Genomic DNA, 22,983 nt, shown 5'->3' with positions numbered 1-22,983 from the left:
ATCTCCCCTTGTGATAAAAGAGGCAAAGGAGACCCCATAAAGGGGCTGTACTGCATGGTGACAGTGTTGTTGTCAGTCCCAGTTCTGACTTGGAGTGTGCTAACCTCTTGGCCTCACCATGTTGGCCCTCCTCAAAAAGGATATACTTTATTACAATATGGACTGGTCATTTCAAATGAGTGTCATCACAGTATGATGTTCATTGTTGTTGGGGAAATTTATTGTTTTGGTTAATCAATGGACATAGCTACTTAAAGATGTACTTAAAGATGAAAGATGATTTTTTTCTTCTAAGATCAAGGACAAGAGAATTCCATTCTTACTATTTTTATCCAACACCATGTAGATCAATGGAGTAGATCTGACTGTCTAGATTGACATTTATAGTAGGTTAATTTTTATGAGAATGTCAAAATAATTCAATAAGTAAAATATTCCTTTAATAAACAACAGAGTATCCATATACAAGAAGTTCACTTGGATTCTGTATATCACATATAAAAATTAACTCAAATGTTCATAAACCTATGTATGTATAAGCATTAGAACTTCAAAATTCTTCATGACATTGGGCTAGGCAATAATTTTTAAAATAACAAACATTTTATGAATCTGTGTGTTGTCTTAGCACAAGGGCCATGCTAATCTTCTCTATACCATTAGAATTTTAGAATGTATGTGTATTGCTGAAGTGAGCACTAGGCAATGATTTCTTACACAATGCTACAAAAGTACAACTGACAGAAGAAAAAATAGTAACATGTGATTTGAATAGTAAAATTAATAAAATAAAACATAAACTACATTTTCTGATATAAGACTACTATCCTAAATATACAAAACTAATATAATTTTATAGAATCCCAAATTAACCTAATTTTTAAATAGGTGGAGGATTTAACCAGATAGTTTTCTAAAGAAGTCATAGAAATGACCAATCACATAGAAGCAGATGTTTGGCATCATTCCTCACTAAAGAAATGAAAATAAAACAGCAATGAAATACCACTTCCTATCAGTATGGTGAATAAAGTTAAAGCACACATGGTAAATATATGCTGTGGAAATGCCATAGCCACTTACCATGAGGTTGGAATATATAAAATAATGCCACCTTGGGAAATAACATCTTCAAACTATCAAACACAAACTTAACATATTACCCAGTAATCCTATCTTAGATATACATATATATGAAAATAAAAATGCATAGCTAAATAAAAATCAGGCACCAATCTTCATAGCATGACTATTTATAATTAATTGGAAAAATGAAGACCACTCAAACATCTATCAACCAATGAGAACTAAAATGAACTAATGTCAAGCATGGGACATTATTTAGCAATAAAAGCAAATGGGAAGCTGATGTAAGCTATGATGTGGGTCACTTTCCCAAGTGAGAAGCTAAACACGACATGTTAAATGATTCCATTTACAGAACCCAGTACAGATCTCTAATGTCCATCAATACAGAGACTCTAATGTCCAATCTCCCCTTGTGATAAAAGGGGCAAAGGAGACCCCATAAAGGGGCTGTACTGCATGGTGACAGTGTTGTTGTCAGTCCCAGTTCTGACTTGGAGTGTGCTAACCTCTTGGCCTCACCATGTTGGCCCTCCTCAAAAAGGATATACTTCATTACAATATGGACTGGTCATTTCAAATGAGTGTCACCACAGTATGATGTTCATTGTTGTTGGAGAAATTTGTTGTTTTGATTAATCAATGGACATAGCTAACAATGTACTTAAAGATGAAAGATGAAAACAATCATCTTTCATCTTTAAGTACAGCAGGAAACTCCAGAACAGCAGATCTCAAGACACTGAAAAGATGTTAATTATTTTCTACAGTGTAGGGACATTCTTTAAAAACAGTATTCAAGGTTTTGTTTCATTTTGTGCTGCTTTGCTTTGCACTGCTGGAGAATGAGCCATAGGACTTGTACATTTTAGACAGGCATTCCGCTGAGCTATAGTCCCAGCCGGGTAGAGGATTTCTAGCTGGAACAATAAAACTGCTTTGAAGATATATTGTGTGGAACAGCTGCAGAAATCTATGCTGGTACTGAAAGCTACTGAACTGTATGAGTGAGGTTTAAGCTATGCTTTGTTTTCTGATATTTAAAGACTAGGTCTTGTGCAGCTCAGGCTGACCTAGAGCTCATTAAACACTGGAGGAAGGTGACCTCCAACTCCTCATCCTCCTGCCTCTGCCTCCCAAACGCTGTACATGTCACTAGGTCCAGATCAAAACAGGGCAGACTTTAAAGTATGAGAATTAAATCTCAATTTTAAATGTACATGATATGTTCAAAAATTCTAAAGGAAAAAAAAAAAAAACAAAGCAGTGGGCCTTTGAGTGAAACAGAACCATTGGCTGGCTCCCCAACAAAGAGCTGTGTGATCTTAGAAAGTTCCCTGTGCCAATCTGAGCCTCAGTAAACCAGTAGTGTTTTTATCACTCCAGAGGAAGGTGGGTATAGACAAAAGATGGAGTCTCAGGGTAACCGTGAAGTGGACTGGATGTCCAGGTGAACCACTGGGATGAGAGAAGGGTATCCACGCCCAGCTAGACCTTGGTTCTTAACTCTAGTCTGCTCCTCAGATGCCTGTAATAGCCACCTCATGCTCCTTGATGTCTCACTGCATGTTCTGCAGTGAGGGCTGACCACAACTCTTTCCTCCAGACAAGATGAGCATCCTCTCCATCAGATATCAGTGTACCAACATGTCCACCATTACTATCACCCATCAACGGTTAGACTTATAGAAAAGGAAGAAGCAGTTACAATATTACCAGACTTAAAAGAACATGAGAAGGATCCTGACAGTCAAGGACTGGCCATGTTTATCTACACTATGCACTGGGAAACTCATTTCCTCCCATTGCCCATAAGGCATTAGACGCCTTGAACTTTGCATTCTCAACAGGGTAATGAAAAGAGATGCTGAATGTTACAACATAAACATATGCATCATTCATAATGCATTCAGATGTTTTTTAATTATTCATAGTTCCCGAAAGTCATTTGACCTATCATGCATATATATTCAAGCAATATTTATATTAGAACCACAGCCCCACTGTACACAATTCCAGCTCATTGGTGTTCCCGTCTATGAAATTAAAATTAAATGAGTCCGGGCTGGAGAGATGGCTCCACAGTTAAGAGCACTTCCTGTTCTTCGAGAGGAAGCAACACCCACATCAGGCAGTTCGAAACCACCTGTAACACGAGCTCCAGGGGATCAGACATCTCTGGCCTCTGAGGGCACCTGCACTCACACACACATCCACACAGACTTTTAATTGAAATAATAAGAAACTGTTTTTAAAAATGTAATGAGCCACTGGTTCAGTAAAAGCTACATGTGATTTCCATAAAATTATTCATTGTATATTGTTCTATGGTGAGAAAGAAAGTTGCACAGAGTTGCTAAAGCTGACAGAAGACGGAATATATGCATTGTGATGAAGGTGGCAGCGATGATTAGTCTTCTGAGACCAAATTCACTATTCTCCAAATAATTGATGTTCTTGGTCTTTCTCTTAGTGTTAAGGAGGAAAAAAATAACAGACCCCCAGGGCCCCTTCTATTTAAGTCTTCTTTTTTTCTCTCTCTCTCTTTTTTAATGCTAGTATTCTGGGCTCAAAAACACCACATTCTTCTGTTTTGGTATTTGCATAAATTTGCATGTTAACATGAATGGTTGCAACTTAAAGAATATAAAATATAATGAAATTTGAATTTATATCCAGGATGAAGAAAAGACACATTGAAAAACAACAGATTTTCACTCTTGTTGATTTTTTCCTCCAGAAATCAGATTTAAGAAAGATATAAACACAGGATCTTGATTCAAAAGCAGAGTGGCACTCAGAGACAGGTACTGCCAAGGAGAACCCCCCCTAAGCCCCCCGACACACACACACACACACACACCAAGTGTATTCACAAATCACTACAATTCCTCAAGTTCAGAAAGAGAAAATGCTTAACACTGCATTTTTCCTGTGCCCTACCCAGAAGAATGAAATGTACGAACACCTTGTAACTAACTCAAGCAAATACAGGCATACGTTTACCTCTGTGGGTCCTAAGGACCATTTTCTGCTTTTATCCTTCAGTTTCCCCAGTGCATTCGGAGAACAGTGTGGCATGATGGTTAAATGCAGAGGCAAAGGTTAGAACTCCTGGCATAGTCACATTTATTGGCTGTGAGACTGCTAGCCACTGACGTCTTCAGATACAACTTTCCTTAGTCAGCTTTCCTTTTCATGCCATTTACCAGCCTTGTAGATTTTTCACGAGAATAAATGTGAAGACAGCGCACTTAGGCCAGTGGCTGGTGGGGAACAAGGATCCAGGGAGGTTGCAGTGTAGTGGAGGAAATGCTGTCCACAGGACAGCCTTGAAATGGGTCTTCGCTTCTCTGACATGCTCTCCCATTTTGTCCACACAGTACCTCAAGGACCTCAGTGAATCTGGTTGCCATGACAGCCTATTCCCAAGTGACTCTGGCTACAAGGAGGCTCACAGACATCAAGCACTCATTCCACCCTGTGCAAGGTCACTCTTTTTGCCACCAGTGTCCCATCAACTAAGATTCCTGAATAGCACAACAGGCATTAACAGCAGGAAAGGCTATGAGCAGCACCTCTCACCTCATCCTCCTCAGGTGAATTTGCTTCCAGCTTCTGAACCGCCGACTTGCCTCTCTCCTTTAACAGTTTCTCTCGTACTTTGGTTTCATATTCAGGCCGGGAGTGTTCCTACACCAGAGAGTCAGTAAACAGAGTTAGTAAACAGGAAGGAGGGTAACCTGGGCCTGTGGATCAGAACCAGACACTACAGATACATCCAACTGGGTTTAGGAATGGACACCATCAGACATGAATTGCCACATGACACAATTACAAGGATTCTATACCAAGGACACAATGTTGCAAGGAGAAATAAGACACAGGACACTTATTGTCACACTGAGAATCAAACCTGGGAACGTTCCTGGGGTTGGTGCCGGTGTTGAAAAAGGAGAGAGAAGATGTTAACCAGAAAGCTGATGCAACCAGAAGCTCTGTGTTTTGCAGAACAGTATGACAACGACAGGGGCCCCTGCCCTCATGCCTTAAGCTCACCTACAGGGGACCCAGCTCCTGATAGAAATGGGTTTCACCTCACAGCTGGGAGTTTGGGGAAGCAACAAAACTTCTCTGTGCTATGATTCTGCATGCTAAAATGATATCCAATAACATCAAAGTCTAGATGACTATGGAGTGTATCTTAAAATTCATTGTTTGGACCTGTCTGAGCAGCATAGGTAAGCAATTAATTGGTGACTACAGCAGCGTGCAAATACTCAAGAGATATCACTAAGCTATTCTGAGAGTCTAACCTGCATTATCAATCACAGGCATAGGAAAGAACTCCCAGTGAATCAAGAGGAGCATTACGAAATCAAATCACTTTGGACACAGCTTACTTCAAAGGAGACTTAGCAGTGGGCAGCAGGCCTCTCTGCTAGGCCTTCCCACCATGGCTAGCTCCAAGATGAATTCCAAAGGCATGAGGACTTCATGGCCTTGTCCACTTTCTGATGTTTCCTAAGCACAGATTCAGGGGCAGGGCATTGTGCGGTTCAGACAGCACATACTTCCTTGTTACCACCTATATGTCAGAGACACTAGAGGCCAACTTGCTAGACACCTTACTAGCCTCTAGATTTTCTGACAAACTGTGGCACTGGAGAAACTGCTCAAGTGAGTAAGGAGCATAGCATCATGGTGGGTAATGCTATCTAAGGAGCGTAGCATCGTGGTGGCCGATGCTATTTAGGTGCTTTTTCAGGGCCTCCCACATCACACAGTCTTCTAAGGCACACCAGACCCATCCCTTCCAGGAGTCCCCTAACTACTGTGATGAACCACACCAGCCAAGTTCTTCTCCGAATTCCTCCAGATTTATAGCTTACGTCACACGTTTTCCCCTCACCCTCTGGCTAGACCCATGCAAGCATCGTGCTCTGTTCTGAAGGATTGGCTGTCTGTTTTCTATTCTTTTGTTTCTCACAGTGACTGGTACCATGCAGAGCACATGAAAGTGAGCTGAGGCTCACTTCCCACTCTCCAACGCAGTATTTCCTAAGGTGTACTCCATGAGAGTTCCAGCTGAAAAAGGACTTCCAGGATAACGTCCCCTAAGAAATCATCCTTCTGAGACTCTCCGTGAACATACTGAAAGTTCCATAAAGCTCTCTGGCTCTGGTAAAGACACTTCTCCAATATTCTTGAGCTCACCATTTCATGCAGAACAGCTCTGACAGCAACAACTAGGATTCTGGTGGAAGACGTTGGGAAATACAGGCTGGAGTTTTCCGCCATGGCTGCTGACATCCCTTCGCTTTGCTTCTTCATTACCCCAATGGAAGGTCAGAATCAAAGCTGCAGCACCATCTGCTGAGTGCTGTGGTGTGTATCCTAACCTCTGTCAAGTCCCAGGAGCTTTTCTCCTTGTGTGTCCTGTAAAGGGACTAAGGAGAAGTCCTGGGCTCTCCCACGGTGACCAGCAGGATGATTTCAACCCATCTCTAGATTCACAACGGTTGTTGGCTGTGACCCACCTCACCCCGGTTCACACCAAATTTTTCCATTCCGAAGTCCAGCCTTTTAGCACACAGAGCCCAGTTGTCCTTTATCCAGCTGAGGCAGATCACACAAGGAACGCCCTGTTTGCACCCACACATACCTGATGAGGTGGTAGACTCCCTCCAAAGCTGAGCAAATGAGTTCATGGGCAGATCAGAAGTGAGCCCATCCAGCCACAGGCAGATCAGCACAACAGTCCTTAAGCATACACTCCATAGATGCAGATCTGATGCCAAATTCCACAAATATGCAGCCTTTCCAGAAGCTGTTTGCATCTGGAAGCCTCCTCAGGAGTTGGCCTAAACAAAGGCTTCAAGCCAGACTCACATGGGACTTGGGTGATCTGAGGTCAGTCAGGACAGAAGGACACAGTACATTGGACCCAACAGCATCCTTCAGTCAGTTCTTTGATGCTCTTCACAAGGACTCCTCTACTGCTTCCCAGGGAAAGGGATAAGCAATCAGTGCCTATCCTGATCTAGCTACTGGGGTCTTTGATGTTTTGGTTTGGTTTGGGTTTTTTTATTTTGGTGTGTGTGTGTGTATGTGTGTGTGTGTGTGTGTGTGTGGTTTTGTTGTTTTCTTTTGTTTTGTTTTGTTTGTCCCTTACTAGCTCCTCATCCCTGGTTGCCTCCTTCAGTTAGTTACCAGGCCTTTCTAGACATCTTGCCATTTCTGATCTATACCCCTAGTTTCCCAAATCAGGACCACGATTGCTGCTTCCTACTTGAGGGTGCTCTTTGACATTAAAATTGATCAAGTCTTCAAACCCATGGTTTTTCATTATAGAGATTCATTCAACAAAGTTCTTCAACATGGACCTAGCAAGCACCTCCATGCCTGGTTCTCCTTTCCAGACACTGAGGCTGCAAACTGATCTTGTAGATAAGGGCTCTCCTTCCATGGTGCTCATCTTTAACTAGATGAAGTCTAAGGAAGTAATTAACAATACTAGGTACAGATAAGAAATACAGAAAGAATAAATAAGGTTGAATGGGGCATCAGACAAAGTCAAGCTAAGGAAGGTAACATCCCACTGAGACAAAAAAGAAAGAGAGAAAGAAGGAAAGAAAGAAAGAGAGAAAGAGAAAGAGAGAGGGGGAGGGAAAAGGGAGGGATGAAGGGAGAATAGCATAGCATAGCATAGCATAGAGCGGAGTGGAGGGGAGGAGAGGAGAGAGGAGGGGAATGGAATGGAATGGAATGGAATGGAATGGAATGGAATGGGATGGGATGGGATGGGATGGGATGGGATGGGATGGGATGGAATGGAATGGGATGGGATGGGATGGAATGGAATGGTATGGGATGGAATGGGATGGGATGGGATGGGATGGAATGGGATGGGATGGGATGGAATGGAATGGAATGAACTAGAGCAGGCTACATTGAGATTAGAGGAAAGTATTCTGTGGGAACAATCAGTGGAAAGCAGAAACAAGCTCTGGACAGACCACAGGCCTGATTGCCAGATAGGTCTCCACAAGGATAATGATATGATTTGAGGACTGAACAGATGACAGAGCATCCTGTTTTCTATACAATGGGAAGCCGCTGAGGACATTTAGGCCTTGGTGTGATGGGTGAGTAGTCAGAGAAAGATGGATGGGCAAGACATCCACACTCCCTGAATACTGAGTGTTATGTGAGAAAAGCAAGAGAGGACACTGAGATAATGATCCTACATCAAAGGCCAAAGACACTAGAGGTCTGGTGGGCCTCTCTGCAACAGAGGTACACTGGACGCAAAGGCATCCTCAGTCTATCCATTGGTGCTGTCTGTATTGTAGGTATAGTACAGGCCCTATAGGTTGGCCCTAGGGATTGGCTACATACCCATCTCCTGGCCCTCTTTGTATCCAAATTTATATGCTGGACCTGTGCCAGCCTGTTTATTCTACTCCTACATGTTAAGAACAGAGGCAAATGGTGGGCTACAGTGTGTGTGTGTGTGTGTGTGTGTGTGTGTGTGTGTGTGTATGTGTGTGTGTGTGTGTGTGCTTGTGCACACATGTTTGTGTATGTGGATCTACTCCAACCTCCCCCCTGAGCAGGTGCATGCTTTCTAGAGAAGACCACAGGGCAAAAAACACCTTGAGAGGATGAGAGGATCCCTGAACCTGGGAGAAGGCATCTGGTTAAACAGAAAACACTGCTGGCCTTCTAAGACACCTCCCTTCTTCTCCCCAACACCCAACTAATACCCACATCTCTCCTGTCACTCATAAGTTAAATGTGCTCCAACATGCAGCTATTTGTATAAACCCCAGGATTCCTACGCCAGTCACACACACACCTTACCTAGCTGTCCTCCACTCCTTCCCAGGAGACACAGATAAACAATCAATGCCAATCCTGATCTGGCCACTGAATGGTATTGGTTTATTTGTCCCCCATGGGCTCCTCATCCCTGGTGCCTCCAGTTGTGGGGCCTTTCTAGGCATCCTTCCATTTCTGATCTCCAGCTTCTTAGATCAGGCTCATGATTGCTGATCCTTCTTAGGGGTGCCTCTTATTCCCTCTCTTGCCCATTAAAATGTGGCAAGTCTTCAAATCACAGATTTTTCTTTACAAGATTTTGTGTTTGGTGAAAGCAACTGGAAATAAGGGCCTGTGTATACCAAGCAAGTGACCTCCTACTGAGCTATATCCCAGCACTTAAAAGCATATATTTTTTATTAATTATTTTATTTCTTTACATCCCAAATGTTGCCTCCCTCAAGATCCCCCTTCTCAGATTTCTTCCCCTAGCCCCCTCCCCTTCACCTCTGAGAGGGTGCCCACCCAGTATCCCTCCACCTAGTATCAATTCTCTACAGGATTAGGTGCATCATCTCCCACTGAGGCCAGACAAGGCAGCCCTCTGCTACATACGTGCCAGGGACCTCGGACAAGCTTGTGTATGTCCTTTGGTTGGTAGCTCAGTCTCTGGGTGCTCCCAGGGGTCCAGATTAGTTGACACTTTATCTTCCTATGAGGTTGAATCCCCTCTAGTTCCTTCAATTCCTCCCCTAATTCTTCCATAAGGGTCCCCGATTTTTGTTGTTGTTGTTGTTGTTGTTTTGTTTTGTTTTAATTTCCTCTTCCTATCTTAGCTTAGGCCAGGTGTAATACTCTGGCCTCTACCCTAAATATTTACAGACCAATTAACACCCTGTTAAATGTAACCCTTTGCAGTTCAGGAACTAAGTTCCATATTCTATACTCAAGCTTGGAAATTGTACATGACTAAGGCATATGTTCAAAACTGAATGGAGAGTTTAGGTGCCCTTCAATCATAGTCGAACATAAGAATGTGGTGAAGACAAAGCTGAATCTGACTTCCCTTCCCCTCACTTACACTGGCCCCCAGCAGCACATATGTGAGGCATAGGATGCACCTCACTCAGAACCCCACCAGGAACATTTCCTGGGTCACAGCCAACCCAGCCTTGGCCAGGTCCCACTAGGCCTGCACAGAAGTTCCTCACTCGTGTACCTCCCAGAAAGTTGCTCTAGCTCTTTGAGTTAATCAGAGAACAGGAAACGCAGCTATAGGAAAGTGGAACCTATTCCTATTCCTACTAGGGGCTTAGATCAGGGATTTCAAGGAAACTAAGTCATCACTGATGCCTTTTTGAGTGCAAGCCTGTTTGTGTGTCCTCTTCAATGGAGAGCCAGTTTGTCTGTGGCTAACATAGTGTTTGTGTGGCAGGGTGCTTCTTCTCCCCTTCTTTGGAGACATCTCAACTCCTGGCAATTAAGAGTATAAGAAGTCCATACACCCACCTCCCCATACCCAACCACATCTCCTTTCACCCTCCTTCCTTCCCTCTCCGATTTCCTTATCTATGCTTTGAAATCAAGAAGGACTACTGGGATAAATGTGTCTTGACTGGATCTCCCACAGCTAACTTCTACAGTTCTTTCTGTTGGCAACACATGCCAGTCAGTGATCTCTAAAAATTACAATCACCCCTGCTATTCTTTGCTGCCTACCTCCCAGCTAATTTGAATCTCTTGGATGGCACAATCTCTATGCATAGTTTGCCATTGCTTCAGAGCCAGGGGTGGTTCTGATCCCAGATCTGGTGCTTATTAGGAAGGATTGGAATGAGGTGGGTTCATTTACACATATCCAAGCACGGAATGCAGCAGGAAAGGGTAAAGGCTGCTCCAAACCCCTTTTTTATTTTAAGTTTTCTTTTGATCTTATATCTATGGGTGTTTCACCTGCACAAGTATCTCTATCCTACCTCCATGTCTGATGCCCATGGAGGCCAGAAGAAAGAATCAGACCCCCTATAACTAGCATGACTGATGATCATGGGCTGCCACATAGGTGATGGGAATCGAACTCAGGTCCTCAGGAAGAGTAGTTGTGCTCTTCAACACCAAGGTGTGTCTCCAGACCTTGAAAGCCCATTTCAGGCAGGGAAAAGCTACATTAGCATACATCTCCCTTTAGAGCACTTAATCAACATGCCCTGGATTGGTAGGTTCCATTCCACGAGCTGCCATACAGCCCCTGCCACTTCTCAGACCATCTGTTCAAAGGCAAGTTGACTAATTATAGCATTAAAGATATGAAATGGTAACATGCTGCAGACTTGGGGCAACATGGGCTTGAAAACAAAACTAAATTGGAAACTTCACTTATTTTCTCTTGAAATATCAGGGCCTTACAGTAAGAGCCCAAGGGAAAGCATGTGAGTCACCATAGGACAGTAAGGAGGAGGATTGTCCTCCAGGAGCCATTATAGCATCTGTGGCTAGCCCTCCATGTGAGTTCTCACACAGTGGAATGGTCCCTAGACCTTCCAGATATAGTCCCCCACTGTCACCTAAAGCACCCACGGTACCGGAAATTCCTATCTAATGCTTACTTTTGTCCTTTCAGCCATGAGCAACATGCAATATTAGTAATCCTTGAAAATTCACCTCATCAGAATCATGACCAATTTTCGTGTGCTAATTTTCAAAAGAGCTATAAAAGAAAGGCTTATGTTTTAACATACCTCAAAGGAAGGCATATGTTTTAATATACCTTAAATATCATCTACTCACAAAAGCTAAACTTTGAAGGAATCTACCCTTTGCCCTTGGCTCATTTTTTCAATTCACACATTCTACCGAATCCAGACAAAGTCACTTAGTGGGTCTATCCTTATTAGTTGCCCCAGCAACCCTCATCTATACCTCCCGATCCTCCCTACCTTGATGTTCTATAGGCTCGTGGACATTCTGACATGTCCCAGCTCTAAACCAATGGTTCCCTCTTCTCTAGCTTCATAATCTCAAGGTTCCTTGCTGCCACTTGATCATGAATCCTGTGCCATCTCTTCTTACAAAGTAGGCTACTGGGCTCTCTTACCTTCTCCAAACCCTAGACCTTAACAACTCAAAGAAAGAAGAAGCATTTGAACTCCCAATGGTGCATATAAACCATGACATAGCCAACAAACCATGTGAGACCCAGCCAGTGACAGCTGATGAGACAGCAAACTCTTTGTGACTGTCCCACTCCAGATCATCTGATTCTAGGATCAAAGAAAATCCAGGGCTCAAGGAGGTGTGCAAGAAGACTCACTTCTTCCTCTTCTATCCCAGTCAGGTCCCAGAAGTAGCCCAACCGCATCTGGAGTCTCTTCCAGTTTTCCAGAAACATGGTAGCTTAAAATAGAAGGAAAATAACCAATTATTTTTGAATTGTAGATTCTGGGTAGTCTTTCATTTTAACAGAACAGTTGGGACACACACTTAATAGAATTCAAATTTAAGAACTCTTATTAAAGCATTAAGCCCTGTGGCTTTCTGTTTAGAGCTATTCGAAGCACTCTACATCCTTGAGTACCTAGAGATACACAATCACCTGCCACTTATGAAAGGGGAGCCATTCTGGGACCTGCATTATCAGACAAGCTTGTCATCTATATGAACATAATAGACTGTATCTATGTAGACAAAAGATCATTGAACAACACACTCCTAAGGGGTTATTCTGTATATGTGGCCCTTTATTGATGATCACATTATTACATCATACATGACTGTATTAAAAAGACACATGAATTTTTCCCCACTTCCAGATTCTGGAAGAAAAGGTACTCATGGCAAGAAGTGAAAGAAATTTTGAAGAATAAAGAAAATAAAGCCTTGGCTCTAAAATAGCACACAAAAGCTACCTGATAAAGACTTGGCTGCCACTTGACTGGCTCTGGGGGGTGATGATTGGGTCATGGAGACTCAGATCTCGTAAATGAGTTGGTACACTGATGGGTTCATAATGTTATGATCTATTGAATTATGATAGAATTATAGGAGAAGAGTTATGATAGAAATTATGATACAGGAGGAAATGGGTCCCTGGGGTATACTCTTAGGGACAACATCTTGTCCCCAGCTCCCCTAGTCCATCTCTTTCTCCTTGCTTCCTTGGTCATCATGAAAGGAGAAGCCTCCACTACACACTTTTACTATCATGACATTCCTTTTTCCTGTGGTCCAAAGCAATGGAGCAGCCACTGGGTTCAAATCTCTGAAACCACGAGGTTTCAAGCGCTCTCTCCTTGAAGTTGAAAGGGAAGCTGACTTACACAAGGGTTTGTAGTTTCTCTAATAAGCCTCATCTTGCCTGTGCAGATTGTTTCTGCCTGAAGCTTAATCATCACTCTCTTCCCCACCCAACTTACATAAGCCCTGCTCTCACTTTCTTACACAAAATCTCTCCTGTTCTGAGCAACCACCAATCAGCTTTCTAGCTTTTCAGAGATACCCAATCCACACTAAAATATCTGCCCTGAACAAAGCCCTTTAGACACTGTGGCCTAGCTTAGATGGATTTGCTGCTGGGCTATTGATCATATAAAGCATGAAGCAATTATGGCTTTAGGAACAACATAGACCAAAAGCTGTGGGCATCCAGAGAGGAAGGCTCGATGCTAGAGGAGGTGTGTGAGGTGGATTCTATCAATGGATTCTGGCAAGGACAGCAGGGTAGGAAGAGGGAAAATTAATTCCCCTGACTAAGCTCATGGATTTTTAATTAATCATTTTATTCATTTACATTTCAAATTATATCCTCCTTCCTGGTTACCCCTCCACAACCCTCCCCATAACACCTCCCTTCTCTCCCCTCTCCTTGGCTTCTATGAGGGTGCTCCTTAATCCACTCACCCACTCCTGCCTCAGTACTCTAGCATCCCCCTACGCTGGGGCATCAAGCCTCCACAGGACCAAGGGCCTCCCCTCCCACTGATGTCAGATAAGGCCTCTGCTATATATATATATATATATATATATATATATATATATATAGAGAGAGAGAGAGAGAGAGAGAGAGAGAGAGAGAGAGAGCCATGGACCCCTCCAAGTGTACTCTTTGGTTAGTGTTTTTGTCCCTGGGAGCTCTGGGAGGTCCAGTTAGTTGATATTGTTCTTCCTATGGGGTTGCAATCCCCTTCAGCTCCTTCAATCCTTCCCCTAGCTCTTGCATTGGGGTCCCCAAGCCCAGTCCAATGGTTGGCTGTAAGTATCTGCATCTGTACTGGCCATGGATCTCTAAGCTCTCTACTCTCTCTGGATACTGAGCTATGTATATCTAGCTCAGAGCTTGATCTGGACCTCTTCCATCACTTATCAACAATGCCTCACACCTACGCTGCTGCTCTACTCATTTTCTGTCCCCTCCACATGCAACATCCCCAGCCTCATCTCCCACCTCACCTGGGGTTCCTCTTTTACCCCATCCTGGCCTAACCCAAGTCATCCCCCTTGCCATAATCTTATCCTCATATGTCTGGACATCTAAAAAAGGAAGGGATATGACAACCCTCCATAGTCATCTCTTTAGCTCGGTATTGTTCATGCTCCAGCCAGGTGGCCCTCATGGCACACTATGATGGGTTTCTGGGTGCCATTTCAGGTCTGTGGTGCTGTAACTAGATTAAAAATGCTCCCTGAGATCCTGGCCACCTCTATTTAACTCAAGCACATCACAGAAGCGAGCATAATCTTGTGCAGACGAAACGTGCAGCTACTCAAAGGTAAGTGTATTTGCTTGCAGCTACATCATGTTGCCACCATGTGTAGTTCTCTCCCATGAACTTGAAGTTTTGTTCCTGTGAGTACCTCTTCTCTCCTGAGACTGACTTGGGCCTGGAGGCACTGCCCTGTTACTCTCTGCGGTGCCTGAAGAAGACATACATAGGGCAGGGCTGGGAGTGCTGATTGATCACCTAGCTTCTCCATGGAAGGAGAGAGGCCGACAGTGAACATGTAGAAGAGAAACCCAGGAATAATGAGCAGAGGTGCCCTTCAGGGGAGGGAGGGCCAGCTCACTCAATACAACACCTATGCGAGGGACTCAGCTATCTGCTTTATACACAAGACTCATCCTAAGTTGCAGGAATACTTCAGTGAGTACTATTTCACCCAGGTGAGGGCACCACTTAAGCATGCTTAAAGTAACAAGGCACCACCATGGCTAAGAGCATCGGCTTCGGGGAACACTTAGTAAATATGGATCGTGAATCCATTCTTGTTAAGACAAAATTAAAGAGATACCCTTTGTAACTTCAGAGCCTTTGCTTTTATTGGTAACAAACTTCTGCCTGTGGAAATTCTGCCGCTGAGGTACAGAACTGCAGACAACTCCAAATTAGCCTGTTCATGGAAGTGGTGTGGGTGGTCTTATCAGCCGGGTCTGTAGTCACTGGCTTTGGGACCCACTGCTGACAAGGAACAGAGTGGAGATGGTTTGAAGACTGTCTAACACCCAGCATGGCCTTCTCTGCCTCTCTTCAGAGCTATGAGCCTAGCTCTTTCCCATGGCTGTTAGGACTCTGTTCTCTCGCTAGAGTTTAATGCTAGATCTGTAGTGATCTGGGCTGAGTAATCTGACAGGCTGGGACTCTGCAGACTAGTATCTTCATGATGCAAGCATCTTCATCTCACTGTCACCTGACCTGAGCCTCTCTCTGCTCAGAACTGCCCCCTTCTATCTCATTCCTGGCAAGCCTGGGCCACCCGACACTGCACCACTAATCATAATAATCATGGTAATAAGAGGCATTACTGTAATTTTTAATAGTAATTTGTAGGCAATCATGCCTAAGGCGCTTGGCTGCTCCACCTAAATACCTAATCACATAAAACACAGCAAGGCTGCTTTAAAAAAAAAAAAAAAAAAAAAAGTCTTTTCCTACACCAAGAAGCCCTGATACAATCCCACCTCTGTACTTTCCCAGGGTGGGGGCAGTAAATAATTGAGACTCTGTTTACCAGAGATATTGAACGCAGACTATGGGCAGTTGATGGAGCATGAGTCTGTGAAATGGAGCTGAAAAATCTCACTCTGCCACAGAGAGTAGTGTGCCTCAGGGAAACTCAAGGGAGACCATGGGCCCAGGCTTTAAAGTGAGAGCAGCTCCCACAGGGGTAGAATCAAGAAGACAAAGGAATGGGAACTTGGTTTGTACTAAATCCAAAACTGATTATGTAGTCTGGGCTCCTGATTGGTTCAATGGTATCTCAGGGAAGTTCCAACCTACTATGCTGGGCAGGGGACAGAGGTGCACATGCTGTGCTGGGCAGGGGACAGAGGTGCACATGCTGTGCTGGGCAGAGGACAGAGGTGCCTGTGCTTTCCCAGGGAGAAAGATGATCTTTATTTTTTTTCTGATTGGTAACTCCAAAGCTGCAGGTCACGCGTTGCACCTCCTCCTATATGCTATTTTGAAGGGCTGCCCAGGTACTTCTGGGAATCCCTTGAGACTAAAAGCTAGAGTGCCCTCTGGAGGCATATTGTGGCAACCTGGCAATACACAATCTTTCCAGACAAGCTTTGTCTCGGCCCAAGAGATTCCCACAGGGAATGGGGGACATCAGTTCCTATTCCCAGGGTGCTATTAATAGGCTCTTCCTCTTCGTCCTCCTCTTCCTCCTCCTTCTCCTCTTCGTCTTCTCTGTCCCTCCTTTTCTTCCTCCTCTTCCTCCTCTTTCTCTTTCTCTCCTTTCTCCCCTCTGTTCCCTCCTCTTTGTCCTCCTCCTTTCCTTATCTTTTAGGAATCTATGACTCAGGTCCCACTGTGGCAGGTCCTCCAGACCCTGACAAGGTATGGATAAATCAGTGGGGCTCTGCAGCAGGACAGTGGTCTGTTGAGATTTGATACAGCGGATGGATATAGTCCTTCACTTTCACCAGTGAATACACACTGGGTGGTGACTAATGGACTGAAACCTGTTGATTTGCTGTCTTTTTTAATACACAAGGGTGACCCAGTTTGTAAGAATATATACAGATATGTATATATATACATATACATATATATATGGAGAGAGAGAGAGAGAGAGAGAGATATTGGGTGTATATGTGTCTGTATGTGTGGGTAGGTGGGGTGTGCAGAATGTGTGGGAGTGACATGCGATGTCTTTGTGGTATGGTGTGTGTGTGTATGTGATGTGTGTGGTGTGTGATATGTATGTGGTGTGGTGTATCTGTGTGTATATGTGTGTATGGACATGTGAGATATGTGTGTGGGGTATGTATGTATGGTGTATGTGGGTTTGGTGGGGTGTGCATGTATATGTATGTGTTATGTATGTATGGTGTGTGTGGTGTGATATGATATGTCTGTCTATGTGTTCTGTAGTGTGTATGTCTGTGTGTATGTGGTATGTGGTATGATGTGGTGTGTGTGGGGGGGTCTGTCTGTCTGTGTGGTGTGTAGTATGTGAGTGTGGTGTGTATATGGTATGTATTGTGTAGGGTTTTGTGTGTGTGTGTGTGTTTGTGTGTGTGTGTGTGTGTGTGTGTGTTCAGATAAGCACAATGCATAGCAAGTTAGCTATGCTGAGGCTCCAGGGAGAATGTAGGAAGGGAAAAATGAAGGAACTGTTTGTTCTTTCTTTCACAAATACCTTTGGTGAGACTATTGAAAACATCACCTTTATATTAAATAAAATATGCCTGGTCTACACCAGGTGCAGAAAAAAGCATGGAACCTGAAAGTCAGGAGAGCAAATTTCAGCCCATCATAACACCATCGGCCTCTCATTATGGCACACCCCAGCATCCATCTATGTACTGCGCCTTCCCCACAGCTTCACATAGTGACAGAAATGCGCTGAGTGCTTTATGGTTGCCAGCAGGTTTTAGAACACACACAGGTTCAAATTCCCATAAGTCATACATATATGAGGCCAGTGTGGAGTCAACATTATTCCTCTAAGAGAGGATATCAAGGGCCATGAAGGATATTCCAATTTCCTTTTACACGTATCACCAAAGAAGGTATAAAGTACTGAAATAAATTGAAGGCTACAGCCTTCAAATCCTGACCACTGTGCCTTTTAAAGGACAGTCCCCATTGAGCAGACACTGTGATGACCACTTACCCCATAGAGCCATGAATATAGAAAAGAAGACGGTGGCTGGATTGTCAAACAGATGACTGGCCCGTGCAGTCCCACAGGCTGAGCTGAGGTTCCAATAGTCACAGGACTTGTCACACAAGGGACACATGGTGAAGGCATTCTGGTGGTCACACATCTCTTTGCTGCAGTGACAGAGATTGAAGGATCAGGGATGTGTTTACTCTTATCAAATGGGAAGAAAGAATGAAATGAGGCAGCTTCAGGGGAAGTAGGTAGCTCTCTATCACTAGAAACCTCCTAGAAAGCTAATGGTATGTGCACTGAATGTTGCCTCAGGAAATCTCTTCAGGATGTGCTACATCTATATGATAGATAGGAGACAAACACAGCTATGAATAAAGCATCACACTAAGGTTGGATTTCCTTCCTTGTTCAAGTATGGGGTGTACTTCTATACCCTACTGGGCTGCCTTACACATGTGTGACCTAGTCCTAAGTGAAAACAATCATGAGCGTGTGATGGGACCAGCACAAACGTTAGCATCTCCAGAAAGCGTGTGAGGAGGAATGTTCAGAGCGGTGTAAGAAGGTACTTTTTCGTTGTCAGTGTCTGTACCCTTTTCTGAAATGGAGACAAATAACCCCAGCCTACTAAAGATTATAACAACTGTGAAACAGGATTAGGAAGAATAAAAGGGAAGGTAAATCCTTCCAAGCATGAGATTCTCTTACACGGAGAAGGAAGCGCAAGCCAAGTGGCTCTAATGGCCTGCGTGCTAACCCATTATAAATACACTTCAGTGTAATAGACTGATGGATAGAGTCACAATTCATTGAGTAATGCTGGAGCCATAAGCTAAGGCACATATGGACACTTACAAATAAGAATCAAAGAATTACCATCCCTGGATGACTTCCTCAATTATTCTCTATTGGCAAGTACTGGGAGGAAAAATGAACTCATTGCTCTTGTGCGAAGCATTCCCTCCTCAGACATAGGTGAATGGCTAGGCTCGTGGCTCAGGGAGAAAAGCGGGGAGAGCTTGGCTAGGGACTTCTTACAAATAAGTCATTAGCCTTTCTCAAACCCCAGCTGGAGCAACACTGCTGAGGAAGCAGGGGCTCCCTCCTGGACCCCACAGCTGTGTTCACTACAGAAAGAGGCAGCAGGAGGCACTAGAGAGCACAGCTTATTAGGGTCCTGGGGAACCCTGTCCCCTGGGAGCTCAAGAGATTCCATGGAACCCAGGAAGCCAAGGGTGTCCATGTCTACTTCTCCTTGTCAGTGCAGTCAGAGAGTGGAGATTTACAAGTCCCAGCTTCTAGGTTTCTGTCTTTAATGGGTTTAGTCTCTAGGAGGGAATGCCTTTTTGTCAGAGTATGAAAAATCTGGTTCTCCTAGGAGAAATACCCTCCCCCTACTCACTAGCTGCTGAGCCCTCCATTGGCAAGTGCCAATAAACATGAACTTGCCCACATCAACATTATTAACTGGTGACATCTTAGCCACACATTCAGTGTTGGTCCCATGTCTTCATAATAAAGTAAAATTCAACCTTCTAGCTTCCACAACCCATCACAACATAATTACAAAGTGTTGCTTCTTTGTTAAAACCATTGAAGAAAATGGATTTAACCAGAAAAGAATTTGTCTTTGTCAATGCAAGTGAAGAGCTCTGACTTGCAGCCATGTCTAAGAGCATGTGAACCTCACACTGCCCTTCATGGATATGCATTAGAGACTTTTGTTTCTCCTGTTTTACATACTTACATGCCAGGAAGAAATAATCCCACTCAGTTTAATCTTATCTTAAGTTTGTCAATGCCAGAAGATCAGAATAAAAAATTATTAGCATCATCAACAAATATATGCAAAGCACTTGAAATAATGCACTGTGCCAATTACCCCTCTTTTAATCCAGTCAAATGCAGGCACCTGTCAATTATTTTCACAAAATGGTATCATGGATTCTTCTCAAATCATTTGAAGTCAGTATGCTTGATATGTTCTGGGGGAGTGATGCAAGCAATTTTAAGAGAATTTTGGAAAATCCTGTGATGGCATTAAAAGGGGGTGTAGGTCTTGAAACAGGCCCCTTGTAGACCGGCTGTATGACGAGGAAGCCCAATCACGATGAAAATAATTTCTTATTTATGTGCCATTCATTTTAAAAAACAGATTTCTGGTGAGAAGTAATTGAGGCTATAAATTAAGTGGTTATTCTCTAATCTATCATTTCTTTCTAAAAAGGACAGGAAGGTTGACAAATGCCCTGCCAATCAACCAAATCTAGACCCTAAAGCAGATAAGGTTCTTACAAGTGGATGAATGAGCTCTGTTAGGGATTCAAGACCTGCCAACACAAAGCTGGGAGGCACAGAGAGGCCATTTTTCAGGAAATCTGGACAAAACATCTGATCCTAAGGCCTCAGAGCTGAAGTAACTGATGTCCTTTTGCAATATGGTTTAAGTTGATCGGCAGTTTTTAGACTGCGCCTATCTTCTCCCACCATGTAACTACTTAGAAAAAGAAATTGATGCCTCATGGGTGATACCATTTAGATATACCAGGACCATGTGGAGATATTACCACTCAAAGATCTTATACAAAACATTTAGGAATGAATGAAATTACAGTTCTTCATGAGCAGTGTGACTTTTCTGGCTCTGAAGCTCAAGCATAGTTGTAGCAAACATGAGTGCTGGGGTAGCTAGGTGATGAACCACTAAAGTCCCCTGTCCTTTGCAACTTCCTAGGACTCTATGATTTTTAAAAACAAAAATATTTTAATCAGAACATAGTGAATTTCAGGCTTGATAGAAAAATTAGCAACCTCTAAGAAGATCCCCTAAGTAGGGTGTTTTCTTAGCAGACAATAGACTATAATAGCAACACTTGGGGATTCAAAAATATGCCCTTGAGCAATCATTAGGCCATCAACATGATTATCATGGAGAACTTAGAAAGTTTCTATCAGTAAATGGAAATGGAAAAACAGCCCAGGAAACCGAGAATCTGAGAGACTGTCAAAGTAACATTAGAAAGAAAGCCCAAAGCCATACATGCCTACCATATAACAACAGACCAATATTAAGTAAATAACAGGAAAATAAGTCTCAAGACCTTAGAAATAGGAACAAATCAAACCCCAAGTTATCAGTAGGAAAAAAATGATGCAGACGGGAGCAGAGATAAGTGAGTATACACTAAAAGAACAAGACTATAGAACAGAGAGCTGGTCCTTCGAAAACCTGATTCAGTAACCCCTAGACAAAATAAACAAAAGGAAGAGAAGATGATCATGATAATTAAAATAGCAGGAGAAAGGAGAATACTATACCATGGAATATCTAGTGAAGGATCATGTATCTTGAACTTAGTGTATTATTCACCCAGTGAGCTCCCCACCACCAAATTCTTATGTTTCCTCCAATTCAAGTGCAGTTTCAATGCTGTGGAGTTCAAAGTCACCTCTGCTACATAGGGAACTTAAGATAGTCTAGGCTGAGGCCTGCTTCCAAAACCACAAAATTCAACAACGAATATGAAAAGCAACACCTAAAGAAAATATATGGGAAACAATGATACTGGCTCAGGAGGCTGGAAAGATGGCTCAGCCGTCTGAGTACTGCTGCTCTCCCAGAAGGCCCCAGTTCAGCTCCCAGCACCCAGCTTAAGTCGGTTAAAAATTAGTGAGTCCAGATCCAGAAAATCTGGTGGCCCCTTCCCAACTCTACAAGTATATGCCAACACATACACACATACGCATGCACCTGTGTGTACATGTGCCCACACCCAAAGATAACAAGTATGTATAACAAAAAGCAAAAAATAAAATAGAATTAAAACTATCATTTAGTCTAGCTATGCTGTGTGTGTGTGTGTATGTGTGTGTGTGTGTGTGTGTGTGTGTGTGTGTGTGTGTGAGAGAGAGAGAGAGAGAGAGAGAGAGAGAGAGAGAGAGAGATTTTGACCAAAAGACCACACTTAAGAAGTGTTATGGTAGAATAAGGAGCTAAGATAAAAACTAAAGACACAGAAAACCAATTCAATGAAAATACACCAATTTCTTAAATCTAGGGAAAGCAATGGGCACATAATCACAAAATACATTTAGAATCCCTGTTAAACAGCATCAGAAAAGAACTCAGGGACACTTCACAGTCACAATGCCAACTAAAACTGCAAAAACTGTAATACAAAGCCACCAATGCAAATGCAAATGCCAGTCCTACAGAATAAAGTCAGGCATCCACAAGCAAGCTTGGTGAGAGTTACCTAAATTTGAAACAACAACCAAAAAAAAAGGTGTCCTAAAGGTAAAAGAAGGTAACTGGGAAGGAAGGGTACCAGGTGCAGGGTGGCAATAAGATGAGGGTACAGTCAAAGCAGGACAAGCACGTGTGAAACTTCTCCAATGAAAGCATTAATTTGTACAACTAATGTGGCTACATAATACAACAAAGCAGTAGAAGTGTTTAACCGTGCTTAGGTGTGTCTGAGAAAGGGTTTAGGAGTGTAACTTTGTTTAGATTTAGAGACAACCTGTCTGTTGACCAGGAGTGCTTATATGTGGCTTCATCAGATCCACAGAATCTGGACTTCTGGTGTATATTCAGGTCTCTGAGGCTGGGGAAGCAGCTCAGTGGCAGGTGCATCTGTCTTGTGTGTTGCCTAGGTCTAGGTCTGATGGCCATCACTAAAATCAAACAACAAAACAAGAGCAGTCCTCATTCAAAAGTCACAGGAAGTATCTTCTATTATTTTCATCTTCCTGGATTTCCAACAGTCTCTTGATTCTGAAAATCAACCACTCAGATTTCAATCATATGTCAGTAGATTTCAAGCTTTTCCAATGTGACTTACAATTTGAAATTACACAGGACTGCAGGATGAAAATGCAAATGTGGGACACAACCAGGATCACAGGAAGGACAGGCTCCAGTCAGATTTAGCAAGGGCAGGTAGCACTAGA

The 22,983-nt window shown here is 43.2% G+C and overlaps 1 protein-coding gene and 1 non-coding gene across 6 annotated transcripts in view; both read right to left on the bottom strand.

Moving 5' to 3' along the window:
- Ano2 (anoctamin 2) overlaps positions 1–22,983 on the bottom strand; it is a 328,395-nt gene that overhangs the window by 147,227 nt on the left and 158,185 nt on the right. For all 5 annotated transcript variants that reach the window (XM_031383474.1, XM_031383476.1, XM_031383473.1 and 2 more), the window contains 3 exons: positions 18,028–18,188; positions 12,221–12,303; positions 4,672–4,779 (listed from right to left, as the gene is read on the bottom strand). In XM_031383474.1, coding sequence (XP_031239334.1) covers positions 4,672–4,779; positions 12,221–12,303; positions 18,028–18,188 — 352 coding nt within the window. The remainder of the gene's footprint in view (positions 1–4,671; positions 4,780–12,220; positions 12,304–18,027; positions 18,189–22,983) is intronic.
- LOC116100109 lies at positions 589–699 on the bottom strand. The gene has a single exon (XR_004122470.1). It is a non-coding gene; the product is annotated as a U6 spliceosomal RNA (small nuclear RNA).

This window comes from Mastomys coucha, unplaced genomic scaffold (assembly GCF_008632895.1).
Source record: "Mastomys coucha isolate ucsf_1 unplaced genomic scaffold, UCSF_Mcou_1 pScaffold20, whole genome shotgun sequence".
Classification (NCBI taxonomy): domain Eukaryota; kingdom Metazoa; phylum Chordata; class Mammalia; order Rodentia; family Muridae; genus Mastomys; species Mastomys coucha.
This window is presented reverse-complemented; position numbering and strand designations above follow the sequence as displayed.